The 21,711-nt window shown below is 56.0% G+C and overlaps 1 protein-coding gene across 6 annotated transcripts in view; it reads right to left on the bottom strand.

Annotated features, from left to right (window-relative positions):
* Positions 1 to 420: 420 nt before the first annotated feature.
* Positions 421 to 21,711, bottom strand: part of FBXL18 (F-box and leucine rich repeat protein 18) — a 37,048-nt gene continuing 15,757 nt past the window's right edge. For 4 of the 6 annotated variants that reach the window (XM_019753651.2, XM_019753652.2, XM_074313964.1 and 1 more), the window contains one exon: positions 6,231 to 10,738. In XM_019753651.2, coding sequence (XP_019609210.2) covers positions 10,582 to 10,738 — 157 coding nt within the window. In that variant the 3' untranslated portion in view covers positions 6,231 to 10,581. Of the gene's footprint in view, positions 1,316 to 6,230; positions 10,739 to 11,991; positions 19,772 to 21,711 lie in introns of those variants that run through there. The other 2 variants (XM_074313962.1, XM_074313965.1) reach the window with 2 other exon arrangements.

Raw genomic sequence — 21,711 nt, 5'->3', positions numbered from 1 at the left:
GGAGAGTGAGGGGCAGGAGAGGAGTAAGAAAGGGCTTCTTACTCGGAATCTGCTGATACTTCTTCATTGTGAATCACACGAATGTACTCCTATCCCCAAAATTACACTTAAAACAAAATCAGTTAAAAAAAAAAAGAATATTGTTTAAAAATTGAACCCAAAGGTCCAACTGAACCCAAGGATTGAACCCAAACCTCTGCATCCAGCTGCCAATTTACCGGGAATACAGACGTGTTGGACGGCATCACGGGATGCAATTAGCAGACTCCAGACGTGGGCAATTCCCCGGGCCAACAAAAAAGAAAGGGATGGACAGGAACCGCTGAACAAGACTTAAAAGATGCAGCAAACTATGAATAACAGAAAGGAGCTGAGAATGAAGATTGAGAGAGAGAGAGATCTTGGGGGGGGGGGGAAAGATACAGCGAACTAAAACGCGCAAGACCGAGTGGCAGCGGCGTAGGGAACGGTGGGTAAAGCGGCACAGCGCCGGGGTCACTCGGACAGGCGGGGGACTGGCTACTTCAGGAGGGAGCGGGGGAGGCCGTCATCACAGGACCGAGGGTGAGTGGCAAAATCTGCTTCTCAACATTTTACGGTAACTCATCAAACGGTTTGTTTTGTGTGATTTTTTTATATTGGTGTTTTATTTTTTTAAAACAGAGAAGGTTAAAAGAAATGCAGGCCTTCCACTCCTCGCCAGGCAAGGGAGGGCTGCTTTGTGCCTTGGAGATGCACTGAGTGTCCACTGGCATGGGGCCTGGGGCGGGTGCCAGTGGGCAGGTCATGGCTATCGGGGGAGGAGACCTGAGCCTCTCACGAAGCTCAGGGCTTTTTTTCTGGCTCCCCATTTCCTATACGGGGGCGGGGGGGGTCGCCTGGACCCACCCAAGGGCTGGCTCTGGGCTCTCTTCATCCCAATTTAAGGAGGGCCGTCTCCACCCCCAGCATGGGTCTGAACAGCCCAAACTTTGCCCCTCGCCAGCTCCCAAGAGCCTGCGTCAGCCTCATGCTGGAAGCCCGCTTCCGCCAAGACCCCCCCAATAATGGCCGGCCAGTGCACAAACATCCTGATGGCATGTTTTTCCTCACCAAAACAGGTCATCATGTCTTGTATGAGTCCTGCAACTTGCCTTGGGGATCAAGACACTCCAGGACAACGCTTGTTTTACTAGCTATGGACGTGGCCTGGTCTCATTCCCAGTTCTACACTATCATGTGTTTTCAATGAAGTTATTCTATTCATTTTATTTTTATATGTGTTTTGTTTTGTTTACATCTCAGAATGAGTTCATCCATGCCTATTGTAGAAAATCTGGAAAAAAACAGAAGAGAAAAAGAAGTCAGCAGAAAACCTTCCATTCAGGAGAAATGGTGGCTGTTTCCTTCTGGTCATTCTTTCGTGCCCAGCTGTTTTTCTCCCTCACTTTGCTGGAGGGCTAGAGTGCAGGAAGGATGGGAGAGGCAGAGGAGCCTCTGCCGGTCTATTTGTTTCCTATTGCTAATAGTGTGTCAATTACCACAATTTAGTGGCTTAAAACAACACGGGTTAATTCCTCACAGTTGGACACCAGAAATCTGACATGAGTCTCTCAGGGCTAAAGTCACGGAGTCATCTGGGCTCCAGGGAGAATCCATTTCCTTGCCCTTTCCAGCTTCTAGAGGCACCCATGTTCCTTGGCTCATGGCCCCTTCCTCTAGCAACGCTGGGCTGAGTCCTGATGCGGCCATCTGTGCTTTCCTCTCTCCTGTTCCCTCTGCTCTTTTCAAGGCCCCTCGTGATTGATTACACATGGCCCACAATGATAACCCGCCCATCTCAGAGTCTGCTGGTTAGCAAACTTAATTCCCCTTTGCCGCGTAAGCTGGTCGTGGGGGGTGGGGATCAGGGTGTGGACATCTTTGGGGGCCCTATCCTACCTCCTCAGATAGCCTGGTGTGACACCGCCAGGACCCAGGCGCGAGGCCTGCTTAAGAGGTGAGTGGGAGGGAGCCGTCTGGGCTCTGCCTGAGACCACAGTCCTCTGATGGCATAGCCAGCTGGAGCTTGCTGGCCCCGGGACACAAACTTGGGGACTGTGGGGACTCACCACTGGGTAGGATTGACATCATCTGAAGTCGATGAATTTCAGTTTACCTGCATTTGTTAATTTATAAGCCTTAATAATCCTTTATGTCCTGGGCAACTAGTACATTTGAAAGCAGGGAAGTAAGTCTGCAGTTGGGAGGTGACCTCCGCGTTCTGAAGCCAGGGATGAAGGTGCGGGCCAGCCCATCCTACCCAAAGAGGCTAAGCCCACTCCCGCGCTGTCACGCAGCTCCTACAGCCTCCTGAAAGCTCTTCCATCCCAGCCTTAAAAAATCCATCCTTAGACCAGACATTTCACAAACGAGTCTCTCCCAAAGAAATAACTCCAAATATAGAAAAACGCTCCAACACACGGATGTTTGGAGTAGCCTTCCTGGAAGAATAACTAATCAGAGACAACCTAATTGTCTGACAGCAGGGGTGGCCAGCGGGCAGGTGACAGCAAAGCCACATCATTAAAACGAGTGTGCAAGAACACAAGGTGCTTTCACTGTGGTGGCTGTAAACCAGGCCCCTAAGTTGAATGGTCACAGCTATAGATTTTTAAAAGCATGACACGAGGACTCGAAGGACGCAAGTAAAACGCCAGCAGAGGTTCTCTGGCTGGTGAGGATGTGGGTGATTTCTTCTGCCCTGGATTCTCCTTCTCTGGTTTTCAGATTTCCTGGGATGAACATAATGGAAAAGTTTACCTTTAATTGAATTGGTTATGTAAACTCACTGGTGTGTAAAATTAAGTCGGTCCCTTTGTGGAAGCGTGTGCATGTTACATTAGTGAGCAAACGCCTATGAGTGTGACTATAGGAATATCTCTCGTACATGCGAGAGAGCAATGGGCAATGAGTATGGGAACACTGTGCGTGTCCTGTACGAACGTGTAAGAGTGGTGTGTGCACGTGACTGAATGTCAAGTGTGTATATGTACGAGTGTGTGTGAGGGTGTCTGAATCTGAGTGTGCAGGTGTGAATGAGTGTGCAGGCAAACGTGAATACGTGTGAATGCTGGGCATGTGTGTTGTGAGTGTGGAGGCCCCTGAGCATGACTGACGGCATGTCTTTAAAGGGGCAGCGGTGGCACCCAGCTCCCCACGGACAGGCCCTCCCTGCAGGTTTGGCTTAGAGCCCAGCCCAGCAGCAGTCACTGAGGGACAGCTGGGACCTAGCGCCCCGTCTGTGCTGGCTGTGTGCTCACACACCCGTCCAGCCATCCCGTCCAGCCATCCCGTCCCCCAGGAGAGAGAGGAAGCCCGTGATCGGCCCAGAGCAGCCGCAGGAGCCAAAGCTAGTGGCCCTGTGACAAGTGTGATGCTGAGCAATGAAGCAGAAACCACCAGGAAGGGCCGACCTCAGTCACGTGCCTCAGCATCACCAGTCCTGAAGCAGAGGATGCCGGCCTTCCATGGGGGCACAAAGGCAAGAGACGCCACACAAGAGGTGTCGGGCCATTTTGGAGAGAAAGGCCCATCTGAGAAGAGGGACCTGGCCCTTCCACATGCTGATCCCCAGCCCGACTGTGGCCCTTTCCCCTCTCTCAGCCCTGTCCCCTCCTGGGTGGCATTTACCTCAGCCTAGAACTTGGCTCAGGTGGGCATCTAGTACCTGAGAGAGCCAGCCCTGGCCCCTGCTCCTCCTCCCCCCACCCCCGCCCCAGGCCTGCATGGTGCCGAGCAAACCGTGGGGCTCCCAGGCCCAGGGCTGACTTTTGTAGGACCCTCCTGCTCCTCCCTCAAGGGGCAGGTGGTCTGTCCTCCTTTTGACCAACTCTCACTGGCTGCACTGTGTGCTGCCTCGAAAGTGGGGGAGGAGAGGCCAAACACATCTAGCAACTTCTCCATGGGGCTCCGGCCGCGGATCTGCCAGAAGCGTGGAGGGGATGAGCTATCCTTGAACCCGGCTGTCTTCAGGCCTGGGCTCTGTGGCCGAGACAGACAACTAACTAACTAGCTAACTAACTAACTAACTAACTAACTGGTGCGTAGACCCTCGGGCCTCAGTCCCTCCAGCTCTGAAAGGTCAGGAATCCACAGTGCTGTCCTCTGCCATCAGGAAAGGGAAACACTGACAATAAATAAATCCTGTGCAAAGCCCCTGGTGACAAAGCTTTTTGTTCTTGCCGTCTGTCCCTCCTCCAGCCTTGACTCCCAGGCTTCTAAGCAAACCCTCGGCTTGGAACGCACGGCTCCTGGCTTTTTCATCTTTGCTTCAAAGAATGGCTTTACTTGGGGTCAGTGTGATTTTTTTGAGGCTCAGCCTATTGACTCAGGCCACGCTCCTTCACACACTCAGTCAACTCCAAGTGCAGGCCCTTGGCCTTTCCGGGGCCCTCCCCAAGCACAGTGCTGCCCCCATCCCCAGCAAGGCCATGGGCTGAGCTGGCAGGGCGAGACGCACAGCCCCAGCCTTACTCGGCGGCTCTCCCCACTGGGACGCACTTGCTAAACCTCCTGTTTCACCTGCAATGAGACCTTAGTACGCCTCCTGACAGGTGGGGGTCTGTGTCCCCTGCCCTGTGTGACTGCCTCGGTCAACAGTGCATAATGGGGATGCTATGGGATGTCCAAGGCGAGAGCACACCCTCTGGGTCTTCCTGGGACCCAGCTGACATGCTGTGAGGAAGCCCAACTTCCCACATGGACAGACCACACAGAGAAGCCACGCACAGGCGTTCCAGCCACAGGCCCAGCTGAGGGCCATGTTGACGGCCAGCATCAACTACCAGACACTTGAGTACAGATGCTTCCAGATTCCATCCCCCGGCAGAGGCTCTAGACACCATGAACAGAGGCAAGGCATCGTGCTGTGCCCTGTCCAAACACCTGCCCATGGAAGCCGTGAGCCCCTCCAAAGGGCTCTTCCACACCCCGATGTTAGCTGATTTGCTGTACCACACAGGTGGCACATTCCGCGTTTGTCAGCCTTGGCTGCTCCTCCCACTTACCTGTCGCCCTCATGACCGAGTCACACCTGTGTCTGAAGTAAAGGCTGTACTCACACTCCCATCTTTCCCCCTGCTGTCAAGTTTGGCTTCAGCAGTGCAGAGGGTCAGTCCTGCCAAGGGGGAAGGTCAGTCCTGACCCCTTGAGGATGGCCCTCAGTGTTCTCCCTGGCTCCAGGCCAGAAGTGAGCCATCATGGGGAGGCCGTGGACGCATGCCAAGCATGGGTGACTGGCTCAGGTACAACCAGGAAGGTTCAGGTGACTCTCACCTTGAGGACCAACCCAGGAGCTGAGGAGGCATCCCCTCCTGTGTCCACGTGACGGTCCCCGTCCTGTCCTGCAGCATTCCTGGAGCCCACCCTCTCCCCTGGCCCCTCCCCACCTGCCCTGATCTCCCGGCCTCACGCACCACCTCCCCTCCCCCTCTGTGCTACGGCCAGAGCCCCTTCCTCAAGCCCCAGGTCTGGAGAAGGAAATTTCTGCCTAAAACTGGTGCTGCCAATAAGCCCCTCACAAAAGGACCAATGCTGCAGGATTCCGCTCAGATGAGTCTCCTGGACGAGTCCAATTATTAGAGGCAGAAAGTAGAAGGTGGTGCCAGGGGCTGGGGGAGGGGCTGCGAGTGTTTAATGGGGACAGAGCGTCAGTTTGGGAAGATGGAAACGTTCTGAAGACGGATGGTTGTGACGACTGCACAACAGTGTGAGTGCCACTGATCAGGACACTTACAAATGGTTCAGACAGTAAATTTTGTATGTGTCTGTGACCACAATTAAAATAGAGAGCTGTATTAAACGAAAACAAAACTGACTCGGTGCCCATGGCCCTCGCATAATGCTTGCCGACACTGCCTCGGGCCCTGCCTGCCTTCAGCCAGTCACGAGGCGCTAGCGGTGCCGGGGACGTGCCAGGCCACGTGCAGTCCGTGCACAGCCCGGGCCTGGCCTTGCCTCCTCAGCCCCTCTGCCTCCCCAGCTGCACAGGCCGACCCAGCAGTCACCTACAGGTGGTCGCAGGCAGCGTGTGGTCCCCTCTTGGGGTCTCAGGTCCACCCAGGTACCCACGACCCAGCCGAGCACAGCGTGTCCTCCACGAGGCATAGCAGTGGGTGACCGCAGTGCATCTGCCCCGTCCGGGACTGGCGAGGGGGTCCCAGGGGAAAGGTCGGGAGTGTCCCTACTGGAAGGACCACACAGCGACCTGGTTTCTAAATCAAGTCCACTTTATTTGAAACTTTCCACATGCCACAAATTTACATGAAAATACCCTTCAAAATGTAGTTTGAACACAAAATTCAGGAGTGGGTATCACCACATGGACGAGGTCTGTCATCAGAAGGCAGGTGACACGTATTCGGTCATTTAGCACCTAGGTCCCACACATACCACAAGATCCCTGGCCAACTCACCCCCACGGCCTTACAAACACGCGGAGCTTGATTGTCTCCCGTCAGTCACATGCAGATGGGCAATGGTCAGAGGGACAGCGGGTGCTGGGGCTAGAAACACCACGGCAGCAGGGCGTGTCATGTGTCCACACCCACACCCACACCCACACCCACAGTGGGCACAGCAGGGGGACCTCCACTCCGCCCAACCAGGGTTCCACAGAAAGTCCCTCCCTTGCCAGGTTCAGCACAGCAGCAGCTTCTGCCCCGACCCGCTCAGCCAGGCCCTGCACACAGCCCACAAGCAGCCCGTGGTCACCGCATCCCCGGGTGGGCCAGTCCTGAAACGAGGCACGGTAGGTGCCCTGACGCTGTGATATTCACAGAAAGCCCCATGCTTCAGTGGTTCTGGAAAGAACTTTAGAAAGTGGGGTCATTTAGACAACATTTAGATGACATTGGTTGGCTGGTGTCAAACCCACATTTGGGGTTTTTTTTAACTTTTGTGGGAATTTGTTCACCATGCCCAGCAGACTCTGGACACTTGTAATTAGAATCCTGCGCCCCCAATGTACATGGGACCAGTGACCATCACAAGGGGTACCCGAGCCCCTCCCACACAATCCTATGCCTTTCCTATCAAAGGGGCTGGGGGGGCAATCAGGGCAAGGCAACAAGAACATGGGCACCCACGTCCCCCTCCCTGTCCCACGTCTCCCTCACCTCGGGCTTTATGGCTGCAACTGCTGGGACCCACTGCCAACCGCCATGCTCGTCACCCTCATCCACTAATTTATTATTTTCTCACAAGGTCTCCACAATTTTCAAATCCTAACGAAGCAGGTAATGAGTACGAGAGGAAGTGGGAGGCCACCGCTGCCCAGCACCACCCAGAGGACCTGCAGATGCCCAGGGGCAGGGTCCCTCCTGCAACCGGGCATCGGCGCGATCAGGGTGCAGCATGTTGCTTTCAGACCCTCCTGCAGCCCTGCTCCTCCACCATGGCTTTCCCAGCCCAGGCCTCCACCAAGCTTCTGTCCCGTCAGCCGCCCCCGCCAAGTGCTCTGCAGCTCTGGGTCCCAGCACAGGGGGCGATTAAGGGAGTTTCGCCCTCAGTGCCGAGCCCACTGCCAGGGCCTGTCCTGGGCTGCAATCCCGGGCCTGAACAGAGAGCACCTTCCCACCGCGGACACACACGGTGGCCTCAGGGGCCTGGTGGAGACAGGGATAAAATTCCTCCATTGTATGAGTGATGTGTTCCCAATGCAGCCTCCTTGGTCTTGGAACAGAAATACTTGCAGTGAAAATGAGCAAAGCCACTGAAAGCAGGGAGGGAGCCTGTGGTCTCTGCTTCCCTCAGGCTCAAGCGCCTCCCTGGGGGCACCTGCAGACCTGCACGGCCTGGTGGACAGCCCAGGAAGGAGGGGAGGCCAAGGGGGGCAGGGGACCCTTTGAACAAGGGATAAATGCCCTGATCCCTCCTTGCTTACTCCCTCTCCCCCAGGGTCTCTCACGCACACACGAGTGTGCATCCACACACAGACACAGCATGCACACATACATGTGTAGACATACACGCACACCATGCACATGCACGCACACACGTGTACACACACAGGCGCCAGTGCTGACCAGCCCCCTCTCAGCAGGCAGCATATGGTCTGCCGCTTAACAGCCCTGTTCTGCCAATTGGGGACCATTAGGGTGGGTTCTTTTCCCAGCGTAAAATGCTGCAGAATATAAATTGCAATTAACACCGGTGCCAAAATAGCACTTAGCGAGAATAAGCACATTATTAACATCTGGTGAGTCCTGTCTTGGGTGTAGAAGCAGCGGAAATTCTTGCTCTAAGTAAAAGGATGGTTGCAGGGGACACAGAATACAAGGTCTACTGTTTGGGGGCTCCTTCCCAAGGCAGCTTGCGCCCCAGCCTCCCATGAATGGCCCCTCCCAGCTGTCTACTGGCACAAATGATGGTACTGGGTAAAACTGCTTGCTCATGACAACAGCCATCCAGGCGAGAGCGAGAAAACACAACCGCAGCCTCTGTACAAATTCCCGGTGAGAAGGTCACTCTTGTACCTGAGCCCAGGTGGCTCTGGAGAAAAGGAGAAGGGCACCTAGAGCCATCCAGGGTCCAGGGGGTGGGCCGAGCCTGGTCCATGAGGGTCCTGGAGTTGGCCAGGCCACCTGCCTCCGTCCTGGGCTGTGTCCCCCTTGCCTGTCAAGCTGTCACCAGCCACACCCTTGCTTTGAGGACAGGAAGTGGTCAGTCCCCACACCACCCTTCCTCATCACGCTCGCCTGGTGGTCTCTAGGCGCCATCTGAAAGAAATGCCCAGAAATCTGGGAGGGGGGCCCTCCCACACCTCTCAGACCCTCGCCTACAGCTGTGTGGCCCTATCAGGGACCTTGGCCCTACCTCTGGGGACCAGGGCAGCCTTTCCTGTGCCTGTGAGGTCAGAAGAGACGGATCCAGGTTGTGGCTCTCAGGTGAAGGTAAAGGCTGGAGTCTGGTGGAGGCAGAGAGCCACCAGCTGCAGACCAGGACGGGGGCAGAAGAAATGACTGCACCCATGGCAAGAAAAGCAGGGTGAAGGGGAGTTATGATCAGCCCAGCTCCCCCGTGCAAACACCGTCCACTCGTCAGGGGACGCGGAGCAAAACCGGAGTTGCTGGGCGCTAAGGAAGATGATGTCCCCAGGCCGGAGTGCCCACGTCCTGTGGCCACCGTCGAAAGGCTTCCTGGACCCCTCCGCCTTGGGGCGTGGGGGCTGCTGAACTGTTGGCTCCTCAAGAACCCAGGGAAGGGCAGGCAAAGGAATGCCCAGGGGCCAAGTCCCTGGTCCTTTCATAGCAGGTAAACTGCAGGACATGCTAGAGAATGGGGGTGACCGTCACCATGGAAACAGAGTACAAAGATGGCCAGGCTGGAGGCCACAGATCATGGGCAGCAGCAGTGTGAGCAGGGCCTGGTGGGCTTTGCACCCCCAGCCCAGAGGGAGAGGGAGGCAGGCATGAAGGTCCTGGGGGGGCAGCCCTGTGGAGACTGAGGCGCCCTGGCCGGAAGCCGCCCCGTGTCCCGAGTGTCAGGGGCCCCCAGCCACGGACGCCAGGTCTGGGGAGGGTCTTGCAGTGGAGAAGGCAGAGGCGGCAGCTGGGCACACGGGGAGCCCCTGGACACTGGAGGTTGGTCCTCATTTCTGGAATAGCTGCGCTGAATGTTTTTAAAGTGCTAAATAAAGCCATCTGAAATGGGGTAATCTGCTCACTACTCAGCCTTAAACCTCCTTTCAAGTTTTTCTAATGAAGCCTTGTGCTTCTGTATTTCCCCAGAAATACAGATATTCCAGGGGGGCTCCAGCCTCCGAAGCCGACTCCCCACCCTGGCAGCCCCCGCCCCAGGGGTCCCTGCCTGCACTGGCCCTGCCTCGTCCGACATCACCTGGCTATAAACACACCGGAGACATAACTGGGTGAAAACGTGTCTCTCTGAGGAGAGCGCCGAGCTGCATCACACTCAAAGCCGACCCGAGGCGGGGCCCCCGGGCCCACGGTCACTGGCCTGGCCATCGAGGACGGCAGTGTGAACACTTCACAGGGTGAGCGTATCCACACACATGCACGGTCACCCCCAGGCCACCCCTCATGTAGCCCGGTGACAGGTGACCAGGAACACATGAGCAGAGGGACACTCCTGGGGGTTGAAGCGAGGGGAGCAGCATTGGGGCCGTGCAGCGCCCTTGGGACCTGGTCAGGGCCCCAAGGAATCAGCACGCATGTTCCATGTCTCAGGTGAAGGACGCCCACAGCTGGGCCCGAGTGGCCCACAGCTGATTCTTCCCGCCTATGCTCTTCACTCCATCTCAACCCGAACTTCACAGGGAGATGAGTCCTCACAGGAAAAAGCAAGAGGAAGCATCAGAAGCCCCAGGGAAAGGATGGGTGTGCAGGATGGCCGGGGCAGAGGGCTCCCTTCCTCGGCCAGGAGTCCGGTGTCCGGCAGGCTCCCCGGGGGTCTGTGGACACGCAACGTGCATCAGTGACACTGCGGCCAGAGGCCACACGCCCGTCCAGGCAGTCCTGCTTCCTCGGCCACGGAGACGACAGACGGCAGGTGGGGAGGCTCGGGCGATGGAAGCAACTTCGCCCAGGCTAGCCGTCCCTGTCACCACCACAGGTTGGGCGGCTCCTCGGCCACTCTGCTTTTAAATAAGGTGATCTCGTCCAGGTGTACCATGGGGACGTCCCGGATGACATCGGTCAGGCCCTCGTGCAGCAGGGGGAAGATGACAACGTTCAGCGCGGGCCGCTCGGCCTGGAAACTGAACCAGAGGCAAAGCCATTAGCAGGGCCCGGAGGGCCGCCCGAGGGGGGGGCACTGCGTGGGCTCCGGGCTCCAGCGTCTCCCTACTGGGGTTGGGCTGTCAAGCTTCTGTCCAGACACAGAGGAGGCGCCCACAGGGTGCCAGGCAGAGGAATGGAGACCCAGGCAGCCAGCCTGAAGCAGGAGAGAGGCCCCTGAGTTCCTGGGCAGTGGGAGGGCGGGGTGTCCCCGGATAGAGGGACACCAGGGAGCTGCAGAACAAGCATAGCACCTGCAGGGGGCGTAGAGAAGGGACAGGGCCAAACCTGCACACCCACAGGCCACTCTGGAGAGGTACAGACTCCCAAGTCAGGTGAGGCAGCGACTCTGCCAGGAGAGGAAACCAAGGCAGCCGCTGGGGGCCAGGAGCCATCATCTGAACACGTGACAAACGGTTGTCGGATTACCTCCCCACCAACACACCCACAGGGTCCCCCTCCGTGCAGTGGACACGAAGCATGAGTGTGCAGTTTCCACAGGGTCTGCAGGCCAGACACTGCACTAGGCGCCAAGAGACGTTACCTCACGTCACCCTCCCTGAGACACCACAAAGGGGGCCGGCAGTGACCACCCTCTTCCCTAAGGAAGTGGGGCTTGGGAAGGTGACAAGGCCACAGCAGGTCCCTAAGCCAGTCAGAAGCAGAATGGGGCCCCTCCCTCCCTGGCCAGACGGGGACAGGTCCACCCCATGTGGTGGCCATAAGACAAAACCAAGTGCCTCCCCAGGAGCTCGAGGACGGGGGGCACTCAGTGGTCCCCACAGAGCAAGACAGGTGTCCAGAACCCAGAGCGACTCTGTTCATCGGAGAAACGTCTGTCCCATGGCTCTCAGCGGGCAAGAGGCGTAAAGGTGCCACACAATAGGGAACCCGGGCATCTGCCAAAACTAAAGCAAGTGCCCCCATGCAGCGCCTGCTTACAGGAAGGAGGAAACCCCGTCGCAGCCTCTCCCCGTGGCCCCAGCGCTGGATTAATGACACATGCAAAGTAGATGCCAGAAAGGCGCTCATAAAACTTGATGTTTTGGCAATAAAGGTGCTGAGGAAATATGCCTCCAGTCTGTGCGCGGTGCTCTGCTCGCGGCAGCGATGCCTGTGACCGTGAACCTCACAGGCAAGTCCCTGCCTGCACACCCGCCACGCCACCGACTTGACTTGAAACAAAATATTCTCAGATGTGGGATGTGCGTGCAAAGGCGCCTCCCTCCCTCCCTCCCCAGGCTTAACAAGCTGCTGTCAATTTGCTGAAGGGGACGGATTTCTCAGCAAAGCCAGGAATGCGAGGCTGCAGGTCTGCTCCTCTACCAGCCCCAGGCGGCTGCAGCTGCCCAGGTGGCCCCGGAACAGCACCTGGGAGGCTGCACAGAAGGGCCCCGGGCAGCGGGTGGAGGTGCCGCCACCAGAAGTAATCCCACTTCCTCCTGACGGCTTTCCCTTCAGGTCGCACCTGCATTACCCTGGGCCAGGACAGAGCTCCAGCCAGCACACCCAGGCGTCTTTCTTTGTAAAGCCCCGCCCGGTCCTCAGCCTGCCACACTCTCGCTGGACCCTCACTGTCCCCACACAGAGGTGGGCCTCGCCCAGAGCAAAGCCTGGAGTCAGTGACAAGAAAGTGGGGAAGACGGAAAAAGCAGAGGAAAAACTCCCTCACTCCCAAGCGCAGGCTTGGAGGAGGGCAGGGCCCATGGTGGAGGCTTTCTCCTGTCCGGGCCGGGCGCCTGTGGGCCATGAGCTCCCTGTATTCTGCTGTGTAACCTGCACATGTGTTATAATGTTCTGTGCTTTTGTGTGATTGAAATATATCCAGAGGTTTAAGTAAATAAATGTGATGAAATAAAACAAAACTCCTTCCAGCTATCCGCGTTTAGAAGCCAGGTTGGGCTGGTGACTGATCGCAGGACAGGTCACCCCTTGGGATCCCTCCGCTGACGGGCTAATGGCATCACTAATGGCCTCTGGCCTGGAGTCACCAGGACAAAGGCCCGGCCTGTGCAGTGACAGGTCGGCCTCCAGGCGCTGGCGTGCAGCGCTCACAGCGGCCCCCTGATGCACTCCCCAGGCCTGGCTCTGCCCTTGACTATGCCCCATGATGTCGTGGGCAGCGGCGCTGGTTTGGGACGTGTGTCCTGCAGCAGAGGATTAGAGCCCTGGCCTCCCTGGGACTGTGCTCGCCGGGGCTGTCACTTAGGGACCAAAGAGGCAAGACCGACAGAGACCAGGCACAAAGCCCACGTGGGCACAGGGTCTGCTCACTTGTTCTGAAACCCAGCAGCCGCACACTCGGCCGCCTGGCTCCCACATGAGGCAGCAAGAAGTGACCGCGAGAGGCGAGAGGAGATCGTGAGGAACGAATCCCCACGTGGTCACCGTGGATCTGGACAGAAAGGCCAGCCCCTCAAGGCGGGTCTCAGGGCATTCACTCAGGGCTTTCAAAAAGACAGCTTAAGACAAGTTAGACCAACTCTCTGCCATTTGCAATGGCTGGAAGGGATGCACTGCACTAAAGAAAAAGTCCTACCCGAGACCCTTAAACACACACCAAGGATATTTAAAGACTCACCTATCCAATGCCTCTCTGAGCATTTCAGGAGGCAGAAAAGATTTTTTTACCTAAGAAACACCTGCTGGGGGTTTTTCTTTGCCTGAAAAACCAGAAACAAAATTAAAGTTGACAGCCTCTTCCCCCAAAATAAAGGTCTTAAAGAAAAGCCAAAGTAGTAAGATATTTTATAAAAGCCACCCGCAATGCAACAACCATGCTCAAGAGACACCAAGGAGATGGCGGCCGAGGATGACAGCCAACCTGGAGCTGACGTGGGAACGTCCACCAAAGGTTCACAGAACTCCGACGCTGATCTGGGGGTACCCAGAGCCAAGCTGGATTCAGCCGGCCCAGCTTCTGCCCCACAATCCGCCCTCACAGCCCGCAGGGGCCTCGCACAGGGGACAGGGGCAGGAAGGACCCGGGCTCTGAAATGCTGTGTCGGCCGTTCGCACAGTCCCCAGATCCCACTTGGAAGGAAGAGATTATAAATCCACGGGCCCTGGACCATTGGAGCCAGTAACGTGAGTGAGAGGCTTTGGGACCAGAAAGGCCTGACCAATAAGTGCGCCTCCCAAACAAACCAGAACACAGAGGAGTCGGTCTGGGGCGTCCCTTGGCTTCCTTCTCTTTCCCTCCCCAAAAGGGGCAACAGATTTCTCAGCTCCTTCCAGAAACCCTTCATGCAGATAAAAGCAAAGAAATATATTACACCCCCACTTTGTTTTAAACACACCTTGCTTTTTCACACTTGAAAGACACCCCCGTGGAAGACATCAAGAGCTTGCTCGTAGCACCTCACTGACTGGATGCTTCATGATTTCTTTCCCAGTCTCCTGCTGACGGACATCTGGGTTGTTTTCTATGTTTTGCTAAAACCAACAGCACAGCCATGCAGAACTGTACAAACCACGTGAATGTGCTCATGTGTAGAGCCAGATCCTAGAGGCTGGACACGTGTGGGTCAAAGGTGGCTGGCTCAGCCTCCAGAGAGGTAGCCCACCCACCGTGGAGGACAGGGCCTGTCCCTCCTGCCACTACACAGAGTGCTTTTTGCCAGATGGGGTGCTGCCGTTGACCCCACACTGAAGTGTGACGTGCGCAGTGAATGTCACAGACGGAGCACACCAGTGTGACCAGCACCCACCGCTAGACAGACTCCAGCCGCACCCAGGAGCCCCTCGGGCGGCCCCCACTCACCGTCCCCAAAGGCAGTCACGCAACTTCTGCCCGAGTGGACCAGCACCTGCTTGTGAATGTCCCAGGAACAGAATCGTTCTCAGTGGGGTCTCAGGGAAGTGCGAGTCACGTTTTTCTTATGGGTGAGGCTGAGTGTTTTCTCCTGGGGCCGGGAGTCCCCTGAAGCCCCCATATGGTGCCCTCGGACCCTCTGCCTGCTCTGAATGCCTGCTCCTCACTGAGCTGGAGGCTGTTGACAGAATCAGACCTTTGCCTGTGATATAACTCACAGATCTTTTCTTTCCTAGTTTCTCATTTTCTATAAACTTTTAAAACATGCAGATATTCAACGTCACTCACAAAAAATATAAACTAAAAATAGTAAGTATCCATCAACAGATGAATGGACAAACAAAATCGGTCTATCCGTATAATGAAATATTATTCAACCATAAGAAAAGGACATTGTGACACTCGCTACAGCACGGATGGACCTTGAGGACATTACGCTAAGTGAAATAAGCGAGTCCCAACAGGACAAACACTGTGTGGATCCCCTTTTGTGAGGTCCCTAGAGGAGTCAAGTTTGTAGAGACAGAAAGCAGGAGGGTGGCTGTGGGGACTGGGGGAGGACAAGGGGACATATTGTTTAGTGCACGTGGAGTTTGTTTTGGGGACAAAGAGGTTTTGGGTGTGGATTGTGCTGATGGGTACAAAACATTTAATGCCACTGAGTTATACATTTACGAATGGTTAAAATGGTAACTACTACATTACAAGTGTTTTACCACAATGAAAATTTTAAAAAGAGCAGAACCTGCCTGCAGAGATGTTCCCGAGAAAAGACTTTGCCGCGCTCAGACCCGACGCCCCTCAGACTGACAGACTGACAGCGGTCAGCAACCAGGAGGGACAAGGCCCCCCTGAGGGGGCCCCGGAAATGTGCTCACTGTCAGAACCAGCACACCCTCACCTCAGACGGCTCCAGCCACAGGCAGAGAAATGTCAGAGACAAGCCTCTTCTGTCCTACCATCCACTTGCCTCAAGTCAGGGCCTCTGCCACTGGGACAGGGCACTGGGGGTTATGTCAGGAGGCAGCAGAGGTGGTGGGTGGCCACGCCGGCATCCAATGCCTGCTCGGTCACTTACTTGTAGGACAACTACGGCAATCCACACACCTCACAAAGCTGGGCTGCCTCATCTGCAAAGTGTGGAGAAGGCACTACCACAACGCGATTGCTGGGAGACCCATGCATCGTTCACCAGGGCAGGTGCAGAGTCAGGGGGCCCCATGCATCGTTCACCGGGGCGGGCACAGAGAGGCGGTGGTGATGTCACCACCAGAAGGCTACAGCAGAGCTGGGAGGCAGGGACAATACTGCTACTTTATAGACAGGAAGCTTGGCTCAGAGAGGGAAGAGACCTGCTGAGTCACAGAACCAGTAGGTGAAGAGGCCAGAACGCGAACTTGGGTCATGCCAGCTGAGGGCGTAAGGTGGGTCTGACCTCAGCAGGATGCCACATGGACCAAAGCTCACTGCTGTCACTCCATGTAGGAGATCGAGAGAGAACTGGCGTGCTGACACTGCCCTCACCCAACCCCAGATGCCACTAGGCCTTGTAGGAAGCTTTCAGGAGGGGGAGAGTCAAAGGAAACTGGAAAAGCCGTGAAATGCCCTCAGGAGGGCTCTCTTCGCCAACGGCAACGTCTGGGGGAAAGTGGACAGCGGAAGGGGTGGCTCAGGGCACAGCATGGAGAAGAATCAAAGAGCAGTCCCACGACAGAGGCCACACAGCCCCCTCGGTGGGCAGGCCCAGCAGGGGGGCCGTGTGCTATGAACTTGGCTGGAACAGGACGACTCGGTTTCTAGGAGACGGGGAACGAAACAGAGGCTGGCTCTGGCCACTGGGCAGCTTGTTCCCGAGGACGGAGGGAGGTGTGGGCAAACACTCCAACCCAATGCATGTGGGGTGTGGAGTCTCCAGTGCCCACAAGGAGTCACTGCTCTCCGTGGCACTGCCCCAAACTCTCAATCCAAACCCTGCACCAGGGCCACCAGAAGGGCCCGAAGTGGGGGAAGATGCAGAAAAAAGCTGCCCCAAAACCTGGTGAAGGTTAACTGCCACAAGAAGTCAGAGAAAGGTCTGGAATTTAAAATTTTAAATGTGAAAGAGCAAAGTCAAGACACGGGAGATAAACAAAGAGCATGAACGTCAGTCAGGGCGCTGTGCTTGGTACTGGACACGCACCTCCCACCGCCAGGCGACCTGACATCCGAGGAAGCAGCCACCTGAGGCCAGAGCTTCACAAGAGGCAGAGACTCAAACCCAGGTCCCGGCAGAGCCAGAGCCGCAGGTCCCGGTGCCAAACGTGCAAAGGGCACAGCCACAAGGAGAGATGACGGCAACGACACCCATTGGGATGCTGAGACGTGGCCACATGTAGGTCAGACATGAAAAGAAGCGACTTTTGCCAGCGACAGGACTGCAGACGTGACATGAGCCCCACGGGCTGAGTCACAGAGAACTAGGTGACACCTCAACAGCAGGCAGGTGAGCGGGTAGGTGAGTGGCAGCTGGCAGTCGGTGCTTCCTCCCACTCAGTAATTCTCTGAGCTTGAAGCAGGGAAAAGGGTGAGAAAAAAGAAAGGCATCAGAAGAAGTGATGACAAACTCCAGCCTCTTCCTTTTCCCGCTTTCCATTTGGTGGCCCGCAGTCCTGGAGAAGACAACCTAGCTGCTCTGCGTTAAGCACTGGTTACTGCGAGCCATGGCGCCATCTGCTGGGACCTCGCAGAAAAGCAGCTGGAACCCCATGGCACAGCAGCAAGGCCTTAACCAGGGGCCACAGGCCCTTCCTAAGGCCCCAGCTGCCCGGAGCCACGCTGCACTGCCCTCCAGCCATGAAAGGCTTCTGCAGGCCATGCTGGATGGCCCGGACCTGTGGCAGGGGCCGCACCGTAGAGGCCTGGGCAGCAGAGGCCACCAGATGGACACCAAGGGGCCTTTCCTTCTGACTCGTGCTGCGTCTCAGCCCTGCTGCCGGCAGCAAGGCTGGAGGAGAGAGGCTCCAGCATACCTGGGTCTCAACATAGCTCTGGTGAGCATGGAAGATTCTGCAGCTTGTGGACCTGTCAGGACCGTGCAGCACCCAGCATAGCCCCTGGAGGGTGTGGGTGCTCTACTCCCCTCTGGACATAAACGACCATCCTTCCAGTGCTTGGGTCCTGGCTGCACTACTCGCCTGCCTTTCGGAGCCTCGGTTTCCCCATCTGTACACTGGGGAAAGGGCACGTACCTCACAGGGCTTTTGTGACGTCTGAACGACAGAGGCAGTACACAGTGCTAGCACAGAGGGAGTACTCGGTGCAGAGAAGCTAGCCTGACCCCCCGGAACCCAGGGTAGGGCCCAGAGCAGAGGCTGGGAGCACACAAGGGGGCCACACTGGGATCACGCCGGCTCTCGGCACCATGGGCCAGAGAGCACCCCCAGTGCCCCTCAGCCAGCACCAGGTGCTCAGTGGGTCCCTGCCATGGGCCTGGGTCTGTGCCAGGCGCTGGGACACAGGACAGAGAGACTGGTGCAACTTCCACCCAGGACATCCACTTACCCAAGACCAACATCGGGTAACCTGGTCTCACATATGCGAAGCATCAGCAATCGACAGCCCTCCAAGTATCAGCCGTGACCAGCACCTACCGGGGCCGCCAGCAACCCAGCCGTGGGCCTGGTTTGTGCTCGGGGTATAGAGACAAGTAAGGAAGAGCTATTGTGTGCCAGCCCTCAAAAACCTCAGTACCTGAAGGGGGACGCAGAGAGCACCATATCGGGGGAAAGTGCTATGTGCCCTAAGAAAGGGACAGGTGGTGCGCAGTCCAGGAGGATGGAGGAGGGAGCTCACAGCCCATGGGGGGGGGGGGCGTACTTGCGCGGGCCATGAGGACAGGCCACAAGGACAGGAGCAGGCTATAGGCAAGGAGAGGTGTGACCAATAGGGACCTTGCAGATAGAACTAAGAGTGAGAAAGAGAAGCCTGGGGCAGGGACTGGCATCCAGTGCCCAGTCCGACCGACGGGCCGAGAGCTCGGTGTTGAGAAGGATTCTGAGGACAAAGCAGCTTCATCAGTGAGCAAGGCCCACGAGCAGAGGGAGATGTTCGGACCCTCTCGTGTCACAAGCACAGCTCCCCTGAACTGCTTAGTGACCTCGGACGTTCTCCGCTTTGGAGAAGACTCCCATGTGCACAGACAACGGGACAACCAGCAACAACCAAGTCTGGTCCCCATCCCTGCAGGAAGACCCCCTCAGGGGGGATGTGGCAGAATCCCACAGGGTCTCAGAGCCCAGGCCCTCGACCACAGGAGGGAGCTGCCCGGCTCCTTCAACAGAACACTCCTCCAGGGAGCTGTCAGCCCCCCAAAGCTGGAGCCCCATGACTCAGGGTCCTACTGAATGGGCCGTATGGTGACGAAGAACCAACGCTCTTCCCAGCAGCAGAACTGGGCATGGTGGCATTTCATCGCCACACCCGAAAAAGACATCCTTTGTCTCCTATGCCAGCCACCAGCCCAGCGGGCAAAAAGGTGGACTGGCCACACCACCTGTCCTGCACCCCCCTTCCCACAGTCCCCTGAAAACTGAGCCCCCCAGCGGGCATTGGCTCCATCGCACAGAACAGGCCGCCGAGGGGCTGCCGAGGGGCGCGGACACGATGTGAGCAGCAGGTGTGTCTCCCAACAGCCAGCCTCTGCCCAGGTTCCACAGCTGGAAGACCAAGGTCTAACGTGAAGGAAAGTCACTGATCCAGAGTCAGCGAGGCCGGCTACAGAAACCAGCGTGACTGCCACATAATGGATACCAAACAGCATTAAAAAAAACCATTTGCAGCTTTAACTTACTGACACCAAATAAATCCGTGATGCAGTGTTAAATCAAAGCATCACCACGCAGCCATATGACAGCTCCAGCCCGGGCTGGGGCCGCAGTGACCTCTGCTTGCTGGAGCCATGGGGAGCTTTCACTTAAAAATAGCTCAATGCATAGTCTAAATTTTCAGAAATATTATAGACACATCATTTTTACAACCAGGGAGGGGAGGGGAAAACCTTAGCTAGGATTTCTTCTGGGAAATTCAGCAGCAACCCACAAAGACAACAGACCAACATGCAGCGTGCCGGCTGTGATAGGGCCATGATTCTGGAGACCTCCTGGCTGGTGGCTCTTCTCCAAATTTTGAGAACAGCTGGGGCCTCCTCCTTGTCACCTCCCCCACCAGCAAAGACACAGAAAGCTGGGAGAGGAAGCTGTGACCCTCTCAGGATGCTGAAACGAGGGCATCCACTCAAACCTCCATCAGGGGGCACCGTGGCATTTCCTCAGGAGAGGTATCTAAACGCCTCACTCCCAAACCTGCGCGGGTACTAGTCTTCCCAGGAAGCATTCCTCTTGACCCGCATTCAAATTCTGGTGCTCACCTAGATTCCAACTCCAGGAAGGCAACCCTCACTAGGGGAAGCTGGGCCCCGGTTTCCAGGAAGCGCAGGCAGAGAACGCGCACTTTCCACAAAGGCCTCGACAGGGGACAAGGAGGGGAAATGCTGCCCTGGGAGGGAGGGTTGTCTGTAAATCTACCGCCAAGTAACCACTGCTCCTAAATCTAAATAAAGTGCAGGGGCACAAACATTTTAGAATTCAAAGATCTTTGCACCAATTCATAGAACCAGAAAGTGGAACAGAAGTTCCAAGGCGCTGGCCGAGGCGGGTGGGGATGAGTGTGTATGTAATAGGGACAGAGTCTCCGTTTGGGAAGATGAGGAAGTGCTGGAGACGCACGGTGGGGATGGTTGCTCACCAGTGTGAACGCACTGAAAGCCACCGCACACTTAAAAACAGTTAAGATGGTAAATTTTGTTATATGTATCACAATAAAAAAAGAATGCAGAGCTGTAAAAAGAATGAGCAAAAGCTGTATGAACTGATAAGGAATGGTTTCCAAGATGTATTAGGTGAATAAGCAAAGCGCATATGAGGAGGGGCATAGGAGAAAATATTCACGTACGTGCTTCTCTGTGCAAAAGGCATACACAGCACACGCAGCGGTTCCAGGTTCAGACCTCCTGCAGACACAGATGCCACTCATGTATTAACTGAACAAGTTGCCAGATAACTTTGGTCAAGTATGTGTTTACTGTCTCTGCAGCAGCAGATGGTGAGCTCGGTTTTGCCTACGATTTGTGGGAGGCAATGAAGTAAGGCCATGTCCAAAGGATAACAGAGAATGGTGAAACCGGTGACTCTGGGGTGGGTGCTATGAGGTGGGGAGAGAGGTGGGACGGCAGGAGGGATAGGGGCGGACTTCACCAGGCACCCCCTTTTACAGAGCTGACTGAGAACCACAGCAAAGCTTCGCACACCGAAACAAAACCAAAAACCAAAGAAACAAACTAATCAGGATGTGGGGTGAACGCAAAACGGAATGTTACACAGCAAGACACGTGCCTGACTGCGTGACGGGACCACACTGAAGGAGGCGGGAAGCAAGGAACAACCCTGCCCACTTGGGAGAGCGGTGTTCTGCCTGGACGGCGCGAAGCTAAGACAAAGCGTGTGCACAAACACTGGCCTCCAGGTAGCAGCTCTGTCTCTCACAGAGCAGGGAGTCAGGAATTCTGGAAGTGCTCATGCATCTGCCAGGACTGAACAAATCAGCGGACAGACTGTGGATAATGACAGCGGGCTGTTCGCTGCTGGAGGGAGAAGTTACAAGTCAGGAAGGGACCGGCCACAAGGAACACTGTGATGCTGGGTTGGAATCAGAGGTGTCAGTGTGAACTGGTTTTCAACATAAAGGAAAACGGATAATACGGAAATAAAGATAGGCATGTGTGGGTGAATGTGTGGCATACACAGATCAGTTTTCTACTCCATCCAGGAGAGGGCCTAGAGGTGATGACACCCCAGTAGCAATGAGCATACTTCACGCCATGACTTTGGTTCTAAATACTACTCTCTCATACAAGGAACCAGGGCTCCTTAGAGAAACGGTTGGTCCCAGTGCTGGGATAGGAAAAATACAAGATGAGCCTGGAATGTCCTGTAGTGACAAAGTACAGAAGTGCTCAAAAAAGGAAGGGGCATGTTGAAAGGTACAGGACCCTATCTGAGAGAAGACCCTCCCGGCCGGATCTGCAACAATCTGAGTGACATGAAC

The sequence above is a fragment of the Rhinolophus sinicus genome, linkage group LG10, assembly GCF_036562045.2.
Source record: "Rhinolophus sinicus isolate RSC01 linkage group LG10, ASM3656204v1, whole genome shotgun sequence".
In the NCBI taxonomy this organism is placed as follows: Eukaryota; Metazoa; Chordata; class Mammalia; order Chiroptera; family Rhinolophidae; genus Rhinolophus; species Rhinolophus sinicus.
This window is presented reverse-complemented; position numbering and strand designations above follow the sequence as displayed.